Genomic DNA, 19,737 nt, shown 5'->3' with positions numbered 1-19,737 from the left:
TGAGTTCTCAGAACCTGCTCTTTGAGCAAAAAGAATGACAACATCACGGAGCGTAAGTTTGGAAAACATCATAGAAAGCTCGCGGCGCTCCAACGGGAGATTGAGAGACCAGTGTTGGACTGTAGAACTGCTTTGAAATTCATATGAGTTGTTCGCACTAAAGTAAAAACCACCATCACTTCATGCGGAGACCCCTTTGGCGCCAGCTGCGGTCTCAAGGCTGGAGCTGAACAACAACACCCTGATAACGACTGTGTTTAGTCTGTTCCTTCCCATTCCATGCAAGCCCACCTGGGTTGGCTGGAAGACTGTTTACTTAGCCTGGCAGGGCGAAGGACACTGCCTCAGCTGAACTCTGGACACACACACACATACATATACACTGATATGCACACACTCATCCCCCCTCCCTTTCCAAACACCTTTAACGCTTATTCCCTTCCGATGCTGACGGTGGATCAAGGAGACCAGCGTACGCAGGCCCGGATGTACTGTCTAATTCGGCTGTCTCTCACCTTTACCCCTCCTGTTACTTGTCATGTGTTTCTTTGGTGTATTAAGAGTTTTTCATGTGCAGAGGTGTTTTTTCTGTTCTCAAACTGATCTCCCTGTTGGAGCTCAGTCTGGGAGGAGTTATTTTTTTCTCCTTATCTTTCCTCATGTGGTGCATTTTCCATTGTTATACCTCTCTGACCTGTCTTCCCCATGTGATGTTTGTGTAATGTATGTATGGTCAGAAGGGTAAGTCGGCGCTGGCAAAGGTCGGCAGCCTTAACCCAATTTCCTTTGGGGTCAACCTTCAGGATCAATAAAGTTTTATTGAATTGAATTGAAGTTTTATTGAATTGATTGAAAGCTAAACCAGTTCCACACCACTAAAGTTGCAGCAATTTTACAAACCAGTTCTGGTTCATCTGTTTCATTCAACGATCTGCTCTCGCCCTTCTCATTCTCCGTCGCCGCCATGATTTTTGTGCCATGTGTGTATGAAAACAAAGGCACTGCGCATGCGCGTTTTACCCATATCCTATCGCCATATTTCATTTTCTTTGCCCGACATTATACCGGTGTTACTGTGAACAGCTGCATCGTCTGCCGATCATCCTGTTGGTCCGCCCTGTAGTCTTCCTCTCTGCTCTCCTGAACGTTTCTGTGGCCGACTGTCGTCTGTTGTATCTGTGCATGTGTTGCAGACGTGATCATGCCTGTTACAGGGACGTCCTGCAGCTCATTCAAATGAACTCTCTAATCGTTCTTTCCTTGAGTGTTTAGCTCTGGTTGTATTTTACAGTTTCTTCCCTCTGTGGCTGCTGTCTTATCCTAAAGTTCATTCATCTGTTTCCTCAACTAGTCCTGGTTCTCACTTCCTGTTTTATTCTGATAGTTTCTTGTCTCCACTGTCTTGTTTAGTTTTACGTCTGTTATTCCTGCTGTGGTCACTTCTCAGCGTTAGCATCTGATGGACTTTTCACCCCCGTTTTGTGTTATTGTCTGGTTTTATCTTACACTATAAGTACCTGGAGGCAACTTTTGTTGTCATTTTGTGCTACACAAATAAAATTGAAGTGTAGTTTATCCATCACCATGTGTTTGCATTTGGGTCCTAAACTCTGCAATTCACGACACATTCATTGCTGCATTGTTCATTCATTTAGTATGAAGTGTGAGGATGAATATCTGTCTTTAAACTCAGTAAAGTGCATCTGAACAGTTCAGCCATGCACCGTAAGCTGCTCGTGTACAACCCAGTTCCTAAAAGCACTGTGTGTACATTTAAACAGAATACAATGATCTGCACATATCATAAACTCACATTTAACTCATAATAAATGTGGGAGACAATGAGCCCTCAGTTTGACTTTGATGGCAGAGGCATGTCTCAAAAAGTTGGGAAGGATGAGTGGAAATGGAGGTGGTGCTAAAACAGAACAGGTGGAGGAAGATTTGGCTACCACTCAGGTTATTTGGAAGCAGGTCAGTCACATGATGAGGTATAAAAAGAGCATGTTGGAGAGGCAGAGGTCCAGCAGTCTGAAAAAGCTGCATCTATAATCGGTACTCTAAGGAACTTGGAAAGGTGAGCTGGAGCTCTTTAAGTTTCTTCTTCTTTAAGAAGAAGTTTCAGCTTCTTCAGCTGTAACACCAAACGGTGGAGGGTCCCAGGTATTTAAGCGCTAGTGGGCATGTCCCTGAGAGGGTCGCTGACCCACTGCCGATCATGTGACTCATCAAATGAGCCAAGGTGTGAAAAAGGGCACGGGTCATTATCAGCCAAGGTTTCAGGTGAAACCATTGTGAGACCCTGCCCACACTATCATGTGACCTATTGAGGTCACCTGATGCAGGATGTGAGTGGGCATTAAGGCGTCTTGGAAGGATCTCAGACTGGATTATAGATGGCAGACAGTTGGTGTGCTAAGCCCCGCCCTCTGTCCAAAGATGGTCGTTCACAGTGGACATAGATGCTTCCTTCACTCCTCTTTCACTCCGTCTGTCTTCTCTGTCCAACATGTAAACATTGGCGTCCTCAAAGAGTGACCTTTGACCTTTAGATGTAGATGAACAGCCGAGTCTTGACCCCTCGAGGTGGCTCTTCTGTGTTGTGTGTTTATGAAGTGTGTGTCCAGTGTAGATGTCCGAGCACCCCTCTCTGCACAGCTGGTTTGTTGAGTTTGTGATGAACCAGTGTGTGTCTGAGTGTGTGTCTGGGTCTGAAGTACACTGGGATGTCGTGCTGGGAGAAGACTGAGTATCATCAGCATAGTAAGACAACCTGGAGGAATGTGTGCATGCAGAGATGAGGCTGATAACTGCAGTGGCGCTGCATTAAAAACACGACTGTGTGATAAATCAGCGCACGGCTCAGGAACACTTCCAGAAGCCGGCGACTGTGAGCAGCTCAGCGTGCCGTCCACCAGTGCAGGTTACAGCTCCATCAAAGTCCACGTGACCGGCATGGAGAAACAGCACCGACCCGTTGATTTGGATTGTTACTGACATCCGGTGCATCTTTAGAAATATATTTACTGATATTTATTTACCTGCTGTAGGTGTTCCTAAGAAATATTCCCAAGTATAACTCAAGACTAATCGGATAGTTGTTGGCTTGATTGCTGGTTGCTTCACTCTGCATGCCAATCTATCCTTGGGCAGGATGCTGAACCTTGAGTTGCTCTCCAGTGCATGCACCTGAGTGTGAATGTTTGAAACCACTGAAGTATAGAAAAGTGCTTGTGTGAATTTACCATTTAATCCAGTCTCCCGTGTGTTTTTCTCTCCAGAATTGTTCCTGAGAGGAGAATTGTTGTGGTTGGAAAGATTGCAGCAGGGACACCATCTTAGGTGGAGAAGTGTGTGAGGCTGAACTGTCTGCAAACAACCCAATGAAAGTACCTCAAACACAAACATTTACATTTTTATTAGCGAGCACTTAAAGTCCAGCAAGTCTTAAAAAAACAGCTAACCGGAGCAGCTCTGTTTGATTTGTACCTGGGCAGGAAGTTATAAGCTCATGTAGCTTAGCATGTTAGGCTAAGAGTCAAACAACTGACAGACAGCAAACAGGGAGGTTTGACAAAAAGCTCCTTTAATTCTGACTTTTATTAAGAGTTCAATCTGAAACATTCAGCAGATGCTAATCTCAGTGAAAGTCAAACACATTCAGTGAGCGTGTACGGACAGCATGTGTGATGACGGTTGCAGCCCTTTAGCCCAGACTTTGAAGCTGCCGAGGATGAACCATTTCCTGTTTCCAGTCCAGGCTGATAAAGCGCACCGCAGCTTTTTAAGAATCATGAACATTCTGCGATCAACACCCCGCTACGTTACCCAGTGGCTGCACGGCCTTTCTGTTATCGGGGGTTTAAACACCCGTCACTGTACTCCTACACGCCAAACAAAAGCACCCATCTGAACACCTTCAGAGCCACACCTGCAGCTTAAACCTGAAGACTGCGTGAACCTCTGATTAAAGGGTCATTCTGCTTGATTTCAGTAAAGAAATGCACGAGACTCATCCCGTTAATTTTAGAAATCCATAACAGCCAACGACTGTTTCAGTCTGACTTTACTATCATTAAAAACGGGCTTTATTATCCACTCAGTATTTGCAGACTCTATCCGATGGTCTGAAGTCAGAGAGAGCCCGATTAGCTTGAAGGTTAGCTTAGCAGTGAATCAGGTGTGGTGGATGGTCCTCCTAGGTGGGCGGAGTCATTAAACAGATAATTCTTCAGGGTCTGACAGCAGTGATTGTTATCAGAGTTTCAGGAACATGTGTATGTGTTCTTCTGTTTGGTTTCACTGCAGCTCTGCAGGTTTGTACTGGGAAATAATGACTCTATCATGGATACACAGTCGGTTTCACATTTAAACACTTCCAACACGAGTGCTGGATGGACTTTGAGTCAATGACCCTGGACCTTCACAAAGCCTGTATAGCTGATATGTGTGTTTAACACAGGGGTGGGCAACTCCAGGCCTCAAGAGCCGGTGTCCTGCAGGTTTTAGATATCAACCTGGATATCGCACCTGAATCAAATGATTAGGTCATTACCCAGCCTCTGGAGAACTACAAGAAATGTTGAGGAGGTCATTTAGCCATTTGAATCAGCTGTTTGGATCAAGGACACATCTGAAACCTGCAGGACACTGGCCCTCGAGGTCTGGAGTTGCCCACCCCTGGTTTAACATTTTCTCTATGAAGGATCACCATGAGCACTCAGTTTGTTTTGGACATGTACAGCCTTCAGTATAGGACCTGGGTGGACCTGGGTGGACTTCCTAAAAAGTGCAGACATGCAAACACCAGACTGGTTTCAGATGTTAGTGGAGATTCAACATCAGTTTTGAGACTCTTGGATTTCTGAAGGCCTTCAGCAAAGATTGTGAATGGACATTGTGTCCAACAAAGATCAGGACCAAAGAGATAGACGCAAGGTTTTGTTTACCAAAAGATAAAGGTGGTCTGCACCACGGAGACTGAGACTTAAAGACTTTCAATAACAATCCTGGATTGATGCCCTCAAAATGAAACTTGAGTGGATGTTTTAAAACCTCTGAATTAAGTTTGACACAGATGTAGAATCCACAGTACGTTTACACATCAGTGGACATCTAAAGACTCATATATGTTCCCATATCACTCAAAGGAGTTTTGTTTTTCACTTAAAGTCCACCATCAAACTGGACCTGCAGTACCAAGGGTGTAGAAGAGAGGCCAGCCCAAAAATCACAATCAGATCTGTGGATGAACAAAAGAATAAAAGTTCTAGACAAAAATCTGCAGTTGGACATCCAGACAAACTTATTTGGACTTGAACATCAGAAACACCACGGAAAAAACCTCCCACAACGTTCCCACACCGATAGTCTTACATAACATTTTCTGACTGTCCACACATGACTATGACAATTCGTTACCCAGTGCTCACCTGTAGACGAGGACCCGAGTACCTGTCTTACACATCCACCAAACAGGGTCCTGCATTAGAACCATGATTACAACACTTCCAAAGTCTTTTAAGGTTTTCTGCTGAATATTCAGTTTTCACTGAGATGTCCTGATTCTGGACCAGAAGTCTGTAGACTTTCAAAGAGAAGACATCAGTGTGCATAAAAACAAAACAGACAATAAGAAAGAATAATAAATGAATGTATGTCCAAATTTCATAACCAAACTGTACACAGATGTTAAATGAAGTCCCAGCCTGACCTCCAGATGCTAAACCTGCAGAGACCATGACAGGTGAAAGATGTGTCTCTACCCTCGACACCGGCGTACCAGCTGGTGGGTTGTTGGCGTTTCTGTGTTGGTTTAAAGCCAAAAGGACACGCGATGAGGTCAATGTCATCGGATCAGCTGACAGAGTTCAGCAGTTTCTCTTTTATCACATGAAAAAGTCCAGAGTTTGTCCAAAAATATAAATAAATAAATAAAAAGTCTTTGTGTCTGTCCTGATATGCAAACAGGACGCAGCCAGTCCACTTTCACGCATTCACCCGAGTCCACCTGAGCACAGGTGTGTGGTAATCTCTCCCTTCACACTCTCCTTGTGTTTATCATCACTGTAGATCATGTTACAGTTTGGTCCCATTTTTTATGTCTTTGTTTAAGTGTGAAGAGAGTAAATTTACATTTACATCCAAAAAAGTCTCACAGGTGTTAAATGGAGGCCGTGTTTGCCAACAGGTAACGTCCAGAGCTAAATCAGGTAAGCTGATGGTTTTGAGTTTCCTGCCACAGAGCAGGATATAAATAACACAAATGCTTATTAGTGCTGCTGATGGTATTCCTTTAAACTCCTCCTCCTTTTATTCTGGCTGAACATCTGATGTGGACATTAAAAACTTCCTATGAGAGAAACTGTTACACCCTGAACGTTAACATCACCTCCAGGGTTTATTCGAGCTTTTTGATTCACGTCCTCCAACAGTAATGAAGAACTTTTCATGCAGATACAGTTAAAGTGATGATTCAGTGCAGTTTGGATGATGGAAATGAGAGTAATCACACCAAAAATGTTCTTTTAAACAAACTAACGCCAGCAGAAGCTTTAAAAAATGCTGCTGGTTCTTTGTTTCTCACACATCTCCTTTCCTTGGATCCGATTGGCCCTTCAGAACAGCACAGCGGGGTGTCCGACGCCATCGTGCGCTCACAGGAAGTTCTCCAGTTCGAGATGACGGCCAACATGCTGAAAACACTCACTGGGGAGCTGAACTCCAGGGGAAGGTGAGGGTTCGCTCCGTGATCTTAGGCTACCAGTGGTGATTCTTGGAGAGGTAGGCGATGAGTGCCACAGCCACGCCCACATAGATACCTGTCCCGATGGTAATTGACAGGACGGCGAGGAAGAGAGCCCGCCTGGAGCTGGAGCTGGCCAGGTGAAAGTCTCCTTTGGAAACTGCCTTGTTGGTCTGAGAGGGACAGAGACGTAAACACAAGTCAGACAAAGGTTAGCTCCTTATCTCGTCGCTCTCCGTGTGACACGAGCTGGGAAAAGAAACACAAAACACAGAAAACTGCACTAACGTTCCACCCAACAAAGGTGAGCTAGAACGGCAGTTACAGTGGGAAACTGGGCTGAAGTATCCACCCATCCATCCACTGTGGGAGGAAGCCGGAGAGAAACCATGCAGGAACAAGAAGAACATGGAAAAGTCTGGCAGGCTGACGGCTTCAAACCTTCTCACTGTAAGGCAACTCCGCCAACCCCTGCTGATGTTATAGGAGGATTCAAGTCTCTAGTCCAGGTACGCCTCAGTAATTGTTACCGATCAGAATATTTCCTCTGGTTCAATCAGGTGATGAAGATCTGTCTCCATCTTCTCTCTGATGAAACCAGCAGTGTTCAGGTCTGAACTCGCCCGCGGAGCTCCGAGCTTAGGGGGAGACTCCACGTGCGACGGCAGATAATCAGCTTTACAAAGAGATGCTGAGCAAAACAGCAGCAGAAGAAATGAGATTAAAAGGCAGAGGAAGAGCAGTAGAGAGGACCCATCAGTCTCTCTGCTCTTTAATCGCTTTTTAATAAAGATGATGTGATCAGGGAGCAAAGCATCCTGCTTGGTTTTTGACCTCAGGGGCTCTATTAGATATCTGCTTCATCAGCTTCTACTTGGATTCCACTTATTGAATGAGTGGACCTGAAAAATGTTGCTAACATGACAGCGATGTGCTGCAGCGGTCCATTCTGACAGTAACCCAAACGTCACACAGGGGGACCAGGCCTCCCACCTGACTGAGTCAGACTGAATCTGAATATTCTTACTGCTTTAATGTGCTATCAGAGCTGGTACTGACTGACATAACAACACTGTGCAGTGTGACTTGGGCGAGTAACAGGTTAAAACACCAAATTCATCAAAGCAAACTTCCCGACTGAGACAGCAGGTTGTTTGTTCTGTTTTATCGGTGGAGTCTGGTATGTGTTAGAGCTCCGAGGCTGGTGTTCGCCGTGTGCTGACAGTGACCATCTATCTCTGTGTCAGGTGACAGCTGAGTTAACTCTGTAAACCCGATTAACTGGCTCGTGGGCAGGAAATAACCACTGTAATCACCACAGTTTCCAGTAAGATTTAATTAGTTTCCATGTCATACCACATGACAGAGGGCGCCAGTGAGCTCAGGACCTCCTGTGACTGGTCCAGTGGGGAGATGCTCCCACTCGGCCCAAATAAAGAACGTGTGTGTGTGTGTGTGTGTGTGTGTGTGTGTGTGTGTGTGTGTGTGTGTGTGTGTGTGTGTGAAGCCAGCTTTGTTATATGTGAGTTCAGCTTGTATCGTCCTTGATTTTAAAAGTTATTTCCTGGGGTGCTTTTCTGTTTTGACTTGCTTGCCTCTGTTAGCATCAGACTGAGTTTACATTTTTACCCTCTGTACCTGACATGCGTCTAACCTGAAGGTCCAGGGTGTTTGACTGCCCTGTTAGGTAAACTAACTGCAGTAAATACAATAAAAACTAGTTAAAGGAAACTTGAGGACTAAAGCTCACTGTGGAGCAGATGGTTCAGACACAGCCGTTTAGCATTAGCACGTCCAACGACCTGCTCATTATAAACTCAGGTCGACTGGCTGCAGCCGCTCAGTTACTTTTCCTCAATAAGAAGTCATGTCAGTACGTTTAGAGCTGTAACATCTCCACGCGACTCAAATAAGCATTATTACTGAGAACATGTTGACGAGTGTCATGTTTCCGACCTTTCAGGCACAGTCATCGTACATTTAATGATGCGCCCGTTCTTAGAAAGGCTGTGGGACTTCTTAGTGTTACGATTAAAGGTTTGGGACCAAAGAAGATTCTCGTATTTCAAACATGATGTAAAGCTCCCTCTGTGAGTGAGCAGGATCCTCTCCTGCGCGCTCATAACCTTTCAAATATTCCTTTTTTAATGATTTTGGTTTGATGAACCTCTGACAGAGAAAGGACAACCATGCTCCTCCTCCTCCTCTTCCTCCTGCCGCAGTGCTTTCTGTTGTTTCTCACTGACGGATTTCAGTGTGGGAAGGGTTGTCAGTGGCAACCAGCCCAGGCTCCCTTGAAGCTGTAGGTGTGCAGTTGCCATGGAAACCACATATGTGACAACCAGAAAGCTTGTTGCCAAAACCCTCCGCATCCGATCAGTCCTGCTTTGTGCACATTCCAGAGCTCCATTTAAACTTTTCAGCATTTTTAGCCGCTTCCTTCAGACTTCCTGCCGTCCAATCAGCAATCGGCAGTCATCAGCCGCCATTTTTTTGTCAAAAGCCTGCGGAGAGTCTGGAACAGGAAGTTCAAACCTCGTCTACAAACTGTCAGACTGATGCTGGAATCAAGTGATTGTTTTAATTCTCATTCTGGAACTTTCAACGCAGCGCCACTTTAAGCACGACTGGACTGTAACCAGAGAGTGTGACTGTTTCCTGTTTTATTTTGAAATTCCTGGTCTGTGTGTAGCTGTCTGCTGGTTCGTGGGTTTATTCCTTTCTCTGTTCTTCCTGTGTCTGCGTTGCGTTTATGCATAATTTCCTCTCGTTTGAATGTTTCACGGGCTTTCCCTTTCACCTGTTCTCCTTCCTGGATCCTACCTGTGTGAGGTCACAGGAGGCGCCGCATCCGTCCCACTCCTGATTCTTTTAACAAGCTGAGTGAGAGCATCTCTCCTCCTCCAGCTGACTGCAGATCAGTTATATAAGGTGAACTGTGTCAGTGTGTGTAGACGCAGCTCTGAAGTAATGATCCACACACACACATTGACTCATTACTGTAAATACACAACGGTCACTTGACACGTTCAGGTCACGTGATTGTTTCATGCAGGTAGTTTATTCCAGCTGGAGGGAATCATGTCTCCATCCCACAAACAGACAAACCACAGCTGCTAACTGTTAGCAGTGACCCCATCATCACATTGGCCATCTGTTACCATTAACGTAGCAGTTATCAGACTGTAGTTAGACAAACATGAATAATTATCGCAGCTGAACGGGTCGTGGATGCAATATCGATCCGTGTCAGAGCAGAGTACAGACACGCGGAGAAGCGGGGGGGTTGATGCTGTGCAGAGTAGCGGCGGAAGCAGCCGAACGGGACAGAGAGTCCAGAGTGCGGAGAACCAATCAGAGCAATGAGGGCAGAGCAGCCAATCGGACGCTTTCAGGCCTCATGAGCAGAGCCGAGAGAGCAGAGCGAGGCTGCAGGCGGACGTGGACGTGCACAGGGAGCATGTGCAGTTTACAGCCAATAGATTCTGAGCACTCAGCATGTCTGCCTGTTACCTGATCTGCAGTTTGTTAATTTTGCCACGTTTTATTCCAGAGCTTTAGTCTAAACTCTGTTGTAGGACGACTTGAGTTCTATTGTTAGTCTTTTCATTTATCCAGCCCTCTGTGGTCCCTGTACGGTGGTGCGGTGGTTAGCACACTCACAGCGAGAAGCTGCGGCTGACAGGCTGGCTGTGTGGCTTCTCTCACATGCAGTAACAGGTGTCTGTATGGTTCTGTGTTGGGCTACGTCCACACTGATGCGTCTTTGTTTGAAAACGCATTGTTTTCTCTCCGTTTTGGCCGCCCGTCCACACTGAGACGGCGTTTTGAAAACGCTCTCGAAAACGCACACATTTGAAGAAGGTGCTCATGCGTCGCAGTGTGGACAGCGAAAACCGAGACTTTCCAAAACGATGACGCGTGTTAGTCATGTGATGCAGTCATGTGACCAATTAAGCTAAGATAGCGGAGGGCGTTACACAGCAGTTGTTTTGTTTGCGCTCCAGAGAGCTTTTCTTCAAATTCTTTAATTCTCACTCGCTTTTGCAACTTTGTACTTTTGTGTTACTCGCAGCAACGACTCCACCTCATTGTGAGTCCATTTAACAAACTCGGTGCTTTTCCTCAACATTCTGCCGCCACGTTTCAACGAGACGGAAGTAAATAAGCGGCAGACAGAAATGAGGCAGGGCGAATCTTCTTGCGCTTCACGCATGTGCAGCACTGGAACGTAAGCGCCTACGGCCATTTCAGTGTGGACGCACAACTCTGTGAAAACAACTGAACATGCTAGTGTGGACGCGGAGCGTTTTCAGACGAAAACGCCATTTTCAAATCTATCGGGCCAGTGTGGACGCAGCCTTACACAGACTGGTTCAGGGTGTACCCTGCATTTCGCCCTCTGGTAGCTCTGTTAAGGACAGATGTATTTAACACTTTAAAGCAGGGGTGAAGGGGCCGGTGTCCTGCAGGTTTTAGACATCACCCTGGGTCAGCTGACTCACATGTTCTTTACCAGGAGAACTCTGGAGAACTTCAAGACATGGTGAGGAGGTCATTTAGCCGTTTAAACCAGCTGACATGTCTAAACCTGCAGAACACCGGCCCTCGAGTTCTTCACCCCTGCTTTGAAGCCTAACCTGTTGCTGTAACAAACATCTGTAATCTGAACCATTTGCTCAACTGAAAGAATTCCAGTGGTCTGTGCTTTTTCAGTGATTTAAGGGTTATTATGGTAAACCTAGGCACACTACGTAAAGACGAAGGTTGGTGGAGAGAAGAGTTTTGACCGTCTTTTTTATTGTTTTGTTTTTGCTGTTTGCCGAGATTTGAATCCCTGCCTGGGATTACCATAATGGCCCTAACATCAGTGAAACGCACAGAGTCAGTGCTTTCAGAAACCGCTGCAATTTTGCCATGTTCAAGAGTAATTTGACCTAAAATGCTCCCGTCGGTTTCGAGGGGTTACAGTCTCAGTTTGTGCACTCGCTATTGTTTCCCTCATTCATGCACATTGCAGGTTAAAGTGTTCTGGGTTCACTGCAGCTAAGCCTCTGGCTTCAAAACACGAGAACTCTTTGATTTCTTATTTCAGAGAAACGTTAACATGCAGCTGATCTGAGTCCTCACCTCGTGTGACAGGTAGAAGGCGGCGATGCCGAGCGGCCAGAAGCAGCAGAGCATGGAGAAGACGCTGAGGCCCAGGTGATCTCTGGGAGGCATCAGCAGGAAGGCGTCCTCGCTCTCTGATTCGCTGGAGTAATCGCTCTGATCAAAAACACGAATCAATCAGGAGCAGCTTTTCAGTGTGTAAACGCTTACTCACACTCACACACACACACACTCACTCACACACACACTCACACACACTCACACACACTCACACACACACACACACACACCACACACACACACACACACACTCACACACTCACACACACACACACACTCACACACTCACTCACACACTCACACACACACACACTCACCCATTAGAGCTGCAGAGTAGATTAACGCTGGACTTCAGTGAGACAAAATCTCAGCTAATCGTCTCTAATGCGATTGGCTGTTAGGAGGTCAAACGTGTCGCTCAGAGAGCTGCAGCTCTGAGTGCTAATCTCATTCTGCAGGAAGCACTCTGACTCCCAGCATGGACCGATGGACGGACTTCCAACCGTCCATCCATCCACCTGTCTGTCTGTAATTCCCTCTAGCCTTCAATTCATCCTTCCTTTCATCCTTCTATCCCTCCTTCCATCCATCCTCCCACCTGCCCTGTTCAAAAATCAGATCCAGATGTTTCTTTACTAGCTTCACTTCCTGTTATCCAGAGGTGTTCCCAGGTCGGACAGAACGTCTAACGTTTCCATGTGTCTGTATGTTCTCAGTCGTCCAGGTCATGGTAATCTCAGGAGCTTGAAGTAACGCAACGTCTTGAAGTAACTGAAAGAAGCCCGGTCCCTTTTCTTTTCAACATCCTTAGACTATGATCGTTCCATCTAGTTCTGGATGGATCCGGTGGGGTTTCTGTATGGAGGACCACAAGAGCCCCGCGCATCGAAATAAAACATTCTGTGCTTAATTAATGAATTGTAGAATAAAATCTGCATTTGTAAATTCATTTTTGAATTCAAATTTTATAAACTGCATTTCAAAATCTCTGTCTGTGTCTGACCAACCAATCAGAGAGCTCCTTACATCACACGGTGTGGCTAATTTGAATAGCAGCAGGATTTTTAAAATGAAGTTGTTAATCCAACTGCTAATCCACATGTTAATCCCTGAGCGAACAGGAAAGGGAAATGGATTTTGAAATGCAGTTTATAAAATTTGAATTCAAAAATGAATTTACAAATGCAGATTTTATTCTACAATTCATTAATTAACCACAGAATGTTTTATTTCGATGCGCGGGGCTCTTGTGGTCCTCCATATTTCTGGGCATGGCTAAAACATTTCCAAAGAGAAGCATCCAGGAGGAACCCTGATCCTGATCAGATCAGATCTGAAACACCTCCTTCATTCTGAGATCCCTCAAAGTGCAGGTTCCTCACCTGATCTCTAAAGAGCCCAGACACCCTTCAGAGGAAGCTGTTTCTGCCCCTTGGATGCCACAGCTCACAGTCACAATAGTAAAAATGTACGTTTCTACCCAAAGGGGAGCAACGAGCTGTTGCCCAGGAGGTCTGAAGTAGTCAGAACATCTGCAACGCTTGAAAAACTTTGTGTTAGAGCATCTGTGAGTGACTGATGATGACCAGAAATCACTAAGCCAAGACGATGAGCCGGCAGCCACAAAAGCTCCTTCAGAGCTCAGCTATAACAGTAACACCGCAGACACTTTAAATCTTGATTTTCTTGATGTCTCTGATGAAAGCAGATATCAGCTGATTTCCAAACTCTGCTGGATGCGCTTCATGAATGTCACCTACTACAGCACAGACAGGCTTGTGTTCACACGCTATTTTATATATATTTCGATTTGATGCCCTGACCTCCATCGTGGTGAGCTCACTGATCACCAAACCAAGCCTCACGAGCTGACTCACAGTGGCTCTCATGTCTGGTTCTTCCTCTGTTAGAGAAGATCTGACTGGACCACTAATCAATGTGGGAACTTTGTTAACATCGTTCCACTGTGATGCGGTTGTTGTTGTCATAGCAATGACTTTAAATGGCAAAAACATTGGTGTTTCAGCCATGCTTCCTTGGTGTGGTAGCACCCACGAGGAAGCCCGTTTTGACTACCGCAGAGACGTTTCACAGCAGCATCTAGTGGACATGAGAGGAACTGCAGTGCCTGTTTTCCCTCAGTGAATATGTGTCGATGACACTTTTCAATCAGAACTAGAAAAAGAGTCCCGGCACTCGTTCTTCAGACCTCTGCCCTCACCTCGGGCTCAGGAGGCAGAGTGGGTCATCCACCAATCAGAAGGTCGGTGCTTGGATTTGGGGTTCTGAAGCCAGAGTTTTCCCCAACTCATCATCAGAGTGTGAGTGTTTGAACATGAGGTGAAAAGAGCTTATTTACCTCGAGCTCCTGGAAGTCGTCATCATCGTCGATGTCATAGGACAGTGTGTGAATCTTTGCCTCCTCACCAGAAAACTCCAGATACTTCCCATCAGCAAACAGCAGCACCTCCTTTGTGGAGACGGCGGCGGCAGAAGAAGAGGAGGCTTCTGGTCCAAGTCCCTCTATGAAGGTGGTCTCACAGCAGTCGCCTCCCCCAGCCTCCCCCCAGGCACGCAGGACACTCTCCGGGCACAGGAAGAGGCCGGGGGCCGGCCTGAGGCGAGGGTCTGGCACCCCATGCTGGGGCAGGAGAGTGCTGGGGTTCAGAAGCTGGGGAGGACCCCTGCTGTGCTCCTGCTGAGGGGAGGTGCTCACTACCACGTGACCCTGATACTGAGGAGCAGAGTACACTGACAGTAGCACCTCCCGAGGCTCCGCCCCCAGCCTGTGCGTGTTGATCAGGCCATTTTGTCTGCAGGCTTCTCCTCCTCCTCTCCGTGAGACTCTCCCAAGTCCGGAGGAGGTTTCAGGCTCTTCTCCTCGGCTCTCCTCGTCTCCTCCACCTTCCATCTCTCCTCAGAACTCGTTTCCTCCTCAAGGGGTCTCTCAGAGAGGTCAGAGGTCAAGGGTCAGGCATTGCATACTGAACTTTGCTGGAAAATAGAAAAAGAGAAGATAGAATAGAATAGCCCATTGATGTCATTGTACTGGTGTTCCACACCAACAGCAGGAATAAATACAAAACGAGATAGAGGCACACACTGGAGAACAACGCAGGAAGTGCAACGAAAGGCGCTGGTCCGTGTGTGACGGTCGCTCAGAACATGGCTCAGATTGGTGTGGCGAGTGGGCAGGGTAACAGTCCGAATGGCCCAGGGGAGCCTGGAGGTGTGGGACCTGACTGACCCAAGGTGTGGTGCAGAGGGTGGTGGGTCAAACAGGTAGTGGGAGGGGTCTGAGGGGTATCTCTGTGAAACCGATCCAGGAAAAAGCACGAAGAGGCCTGTCCTGCTGTCCCCACAGCACGGACACATGCACCCGTGTGACGTGTGTTTGCAAACGTGGTGTGTGTGTCAGAGGATTCACCTGCTGAGCTGCATCCTGCATCCAATGAGATGCCTTGATAAACACCTGAGGTCCTTTTATGTTTTGGCAGGAAACCATCAGCAGGAGGACAATCTGACATACGGGGACATTTCTGCACTGCTGTGTTTGCTGCTTCATATTTGGACCAGATGATGGTCTGTTTGGAATATCTGGCGTCAGCAGCGTGTGTGAAACCTTAAACACCTGAAGCACCTGGTATATTAGAGCTCTAATAAAGGATTTTGTGCCTCGGCCCTCCCTCCCTACAGCCTTCAGATATTGTGGTGCTTCCTTGGCTGTGGTGTTGGAGGTGTTCCTGACGTTTTTGGTGTATTTGTGACTCTGTGAGCTGCGGCTCACATCAAATAATCCACAGCACATTAATAATAAAGCTCATCTTCAAAGCTGCGCCCCCACCACCAACAGGCGCACGTGCATGGACAGCGCGCACGCGCACGCGCACGGATGTTTACAGAAAAACCCTCATCGTAAACCCGAATACCGACACTCACCGGCTCTGACGTCAGCACAGTGATAGCCACACGCGCACACACACACAAACACGCGCACATACTCACCTCCCAAGGTGAGACACGAGAGCCGTCCATCCATTCATCGTCCATCCATCTGCGCATCCAGGCGTGACAGCGACCCCCGCGGCCGTCCCGCAGCCGCGTTGGGTGCGCTCTGAGCGGGCTGAGAGGCGGCGGGTTCCCGATGCGAAGCTCCGTATTTCCAAAAAAGCCGCAAGAGGAGAGAGGCAGGCGGGCAGGCAGGTGTCCGTCCGCTCCGAGAATGATTCTCCTGCAGAGAGGAGGTGGAGAGGAGGAGGAGGAGAGAAGAGGCATGTGCGCTGAATACAGAGGAGGTGTGTGTCAGCAGAGACTTCTTCCACAGGGTCCTAAAGCCCCTCAGGTCAAACATGAAGAATTGAATAAATCGTCCTTGAAAACGTCCAGGTTTGGACTCCTGAAGTCAGACCTGCTGACCAATCGCAGGCTCCGCCTCTCCCGTGGGACATCTTTCTCAATGATCTAAAGAACATCTGAAGATATTTGCTCGGACTTAGAACTGGTTTTAGTTTGGAGTTGATCCTGATCTGCATCCAGGAATTTCTCAAAAAATTCAGAAATTCAATTAATGTTGAATTTTTGCCATCTTATTTTGTTTTTAGCTGGGAGACATCGTCCTGATGTTCTAATATTACAAACCGAATCTGTTCCAGATCTCCTTCACACTCAGTTCATGCATGTTCCACAGTGATTACACTCACAGGCACCAGTACCCAGGAGGCCAGGCAGCTCCTGGAACAGGAGGAGGCTTCTGGGACTGGAATGGGAACATCCGGGGTGCTTGGATATCTTTTTGGTCGTCAGGGAAGCCAGCCCTACAATTCTAACTATGGCTACGTTCACACTGCAGGTCTTAAAGCTCAAATCCGATTTTTTTTGTCTACAAATAAAATGCGACAGCAAATGCGCTCTAGTGTGAACCCTCAAAGTGGCCCGCATGCGAAAACGAAGACGTCACACACAACGCGCTCTGTTTAGACCCAGACCAAACAGTATTCTTTGACTGATGGTCTTCATATAAAGTCTTGTTTCGGACTTTACGTTTCCCAATTTTGCTTTAAGTCATAAAGTTATTTTGTTATCTACATTTGGCCTAATAATGATCCTTATTGCTGTTTTAGAGGAGCGGTGCTTCAAAGGATAGCTGCAGATTTCTGTCAGAATCTGCAGATTAAACAGTACAAATAAAATGTTCACGTTTCTCCAACGTTGTCTTCCCAACAGTCTCACTAACATCTACACTGGATGGCCAGGAATCTCGGGCGCTTCTCCAGCGCTGATAATGGCGTCTGTCTTGTGTCAGTGACGTAAAAGACGGATTTAATGCGACATGACCATCAAACAGCAGTCGCTTTCTAAAACATCAGATATGTATCGGATTCAGGACCACATACGAAAGTGACCCAGATCGGATTTGTGCCGTTCACACTGTTAGACCATGATCGGATATGGGTCGCATAGGGTCAAAAAAGACGGATTTGATGCACTTTCGCCTGCAGTGTGAACGTAGCCTTAGATGTCTCAACTCCACCTGCTGCTTTTCATGCAGAAACAATCTTGTAGAGACTAAACAAAATATAAACGAGGGAAGAGTCAAGAGAGAGAATGTCAGGGTGAGATATTCCATCAGGCGTCATGGAAACACGACATTTTAAAATGAACCACACTTTCTGTCATAAACACTTTTCAGACAGAGTACACCCACTAAAACTTCATCAGGTCCCATTAAACCTGGTATGAGTGATGGTTTGTCACAGCTCGTCTGAGCGGTTTGCTTTTGTGCATCATGGACAAACATCTCCACTTTGTTCTGGTTTGTTCCAGATGTCCGGTGATTTGTGCAGTCAGGACTCTGCAGACCTGAGCAGAACTGCCGTGAGAGAGGAGGCATCAGGTCATCCGTGCATCGGATCAGGTCATCGATGCATCGGATCAGGTCATCAATGCAGCCGATCAGGTCATCAGTGCATCGGAACAGGTCATCGATGCAGCCAATCAGGTCATCAATGCAGCCGATCAGGTCATCAGTGCATCGGATCAGGTCATCGATGCATCTGATCAGGTCACCAATGCATCGGATCAGGTCATCAGTGCATCGGATCAGGTCACCAATGCATCGGATCAGGTCATCAGTGCATCGGATCAGGTCATCAGTGCATCTGATCAGGTCATCAGTGCATCGGATCAGGTCATCGATGCATCTGATCAGGTCATCAATGCATCGGATCAGGTCATCGATGCAGCTGATCAGCTGCTGCTGCCGAGCCCCGTACCTCCAGTGGAAGCACTGGGGACGGAGTCAGGTTTCCACGCAGTTGTTAATTCATTAACGTTGGTGTTATAGATCTTGGGTTGGATTTGAACTCTTGGGACCTGCTGAAACCCCGCCCAACTGCTGTTTGTGTGGGGTAGCCAATCAGAGGTAAGCTGTGTGGAAAATGGGGAGGGGTTAAATATCTCGCTTCAGACAGAGGATGAACTGCAGAGAGGCCGGTGTCAGGTAAAGAAGGATTATTCTGAACAGGGACTCAAGCACAGCTGCTTTCAGAGAGTCCAGGAACAGACCACACGTTAGCCTCAGGAGGGAGGAGGTGACGGAGGGGAGATCAGGATGAAGCAGAGAATTTTGGAGGAGGCTGAGAAAAAAAACGTCAAACATCTGAGTGAGAAGAACTTATCAAAGCAGAAGAATAAGCTCCAAAATAAATTCATGGATAGTAACCGAAACGAAACAGGATGTAGGGCGCGCTGTACGCAATGATGGAGTCCTCATTCCCTGTTATCCCGCTCCACCCACACCACCTTTTTTTTTAAAGCAAGCAGGAGTGTTTTTGTGTGTTTTACTGTGTAAGATTTGTCCTCATGTTGAATATGAGCTGCACAAAAGGGAAGTGCTGAAGCAGCTGAAAGGTAAAAGTGCCTTCAGTGATCCACACATCACAACATCAGGTCACTCCTGCAGAGGGAAACATAAATCAGCACAAATGAAAAATGCTGCATCACCTTCACGCTCACTGGAGACCTGCACAGCTTCATCCACCTCACAGGTCCAGGGCAGATCTAACAGATGCAAAAAAAAAAAGAAAAGATGCAGCACACCTCATGTCAGACCACACTCAGGGCCCACAGTCACACCCTCACGCTGAGGTCTGAATGTTGGAAACAAAATGAAAATCTGATTTTGTCTTGAATTTACTCATTTTTATCTTCACCACTCAAAATTCTTTACAACCAAATTTCCAGCTGACTTCAAACTTCCTTTCCTGTTTTCATTCTTCGGTCAGTTCCTGCTGCAGTTCACAGATTAAACGTCAGCACCCCCTGCAGCTGTGGACGCTTTACTGCAGCACACACACCTGTGAGCCTCCAGGCGCTCCTCCCTGCAGACTGAGGGGAAAGCATCAGGTAGTGAAAAATGAAGAAAATACAAGAAATTAAAAACTGATATTTAATCTTTAATCAGCGTGAAATGGGATGCTCGTACATCGGAGGAGGACCCCGGGACAGGAGGAGTTACTGCCATGTCTGTAACCCAGAAAACAGAACACTTTTGTTTTTGGAGCTTTCCTCTCCAAACAGCAATAATAATATTAATGTGCAAGGGTTAGCCAGGCCCTTCCTCCATGTCACACTGAGTCCTTAGCTTAATATATATCACCTGTACCTGACCCTCTGCGCTTACACTGTTACTTACACTTACCTATTTGTTGCACCTGTGTACCTGTTAGTTACACCTACACAGACCTCTCTGATGTTTTCGCCTTCCCTGTTGGACTCGTTGGGCTGATGTCTCACTGCCGTCCAGCGGGGTGCGCGCTGCT

At 46.8% G+C, this 19,737-nt stretch overlaps 1 protein-coding gene across 2 annotated transcripts; it reads right to left on the bottom strand.

Moving 5' to 3' along the window:
• Positions 1-4,592: 4,592 nt before the first annotated feature.
• On the bottom strand, positions 4,593-16,951 carry LOC120734798 (synapse differentiation-inducing gene protein 1). Of its 2 annotated transcripts, XR_005696116.1 has the most exons (5): positions 15,923-16,951; positions 14,277-14,911; positions 11,876-12,013; positions 5,433-6,918; positions 4,593-5,242 (listed from the first exon to the last, which is right to left on the bottom strand). XR_005696116.1 is itself a non-coding variant. In XM_040033786.1 (4 exons), the coding sequence occupies exons 2-4, from the start codon at positions 14,826-14,828 to the stop codon at positions 6,760-6,762; spliced, it is 849 nt and encodes a 282-aa protein (XP_039889720.1). In that variant the 5' UTR covers positions 14,829-14,911; positions 15,923-16,951; the 3' UTR covers positions 4,593-6,759. The 2 variants fall into 2 exon arrangements, 1 of the variants encoding a protein (XP_039889720.1); XM_040033786.1 differs by having other exon boundaries at positions 4,593-6,918.
• Between the last annotated feature and the right edge of the window lie 2,786 nt (positions 16,952-19,737).

Source organism: Simochromis diagramma, unplaced genomic scaffold, assembly GCF_900408965.1.
Source record: "Simochromis diagramma unplaced genomic scaffold, fSimDia1.1 OVJJ01000176.1, whole genome shotgun sequence".
In the NCBI taxonomy this organism is placed as follows: Eukaryota; Metazoa; Chordata; class Actinopteri; order Cichliformes; family Cichlidae; genus Simochromis; species Simochromis diagramma.
This window is presented reverse-complemented; position numbering and strand designations above follow the sequence as displayed.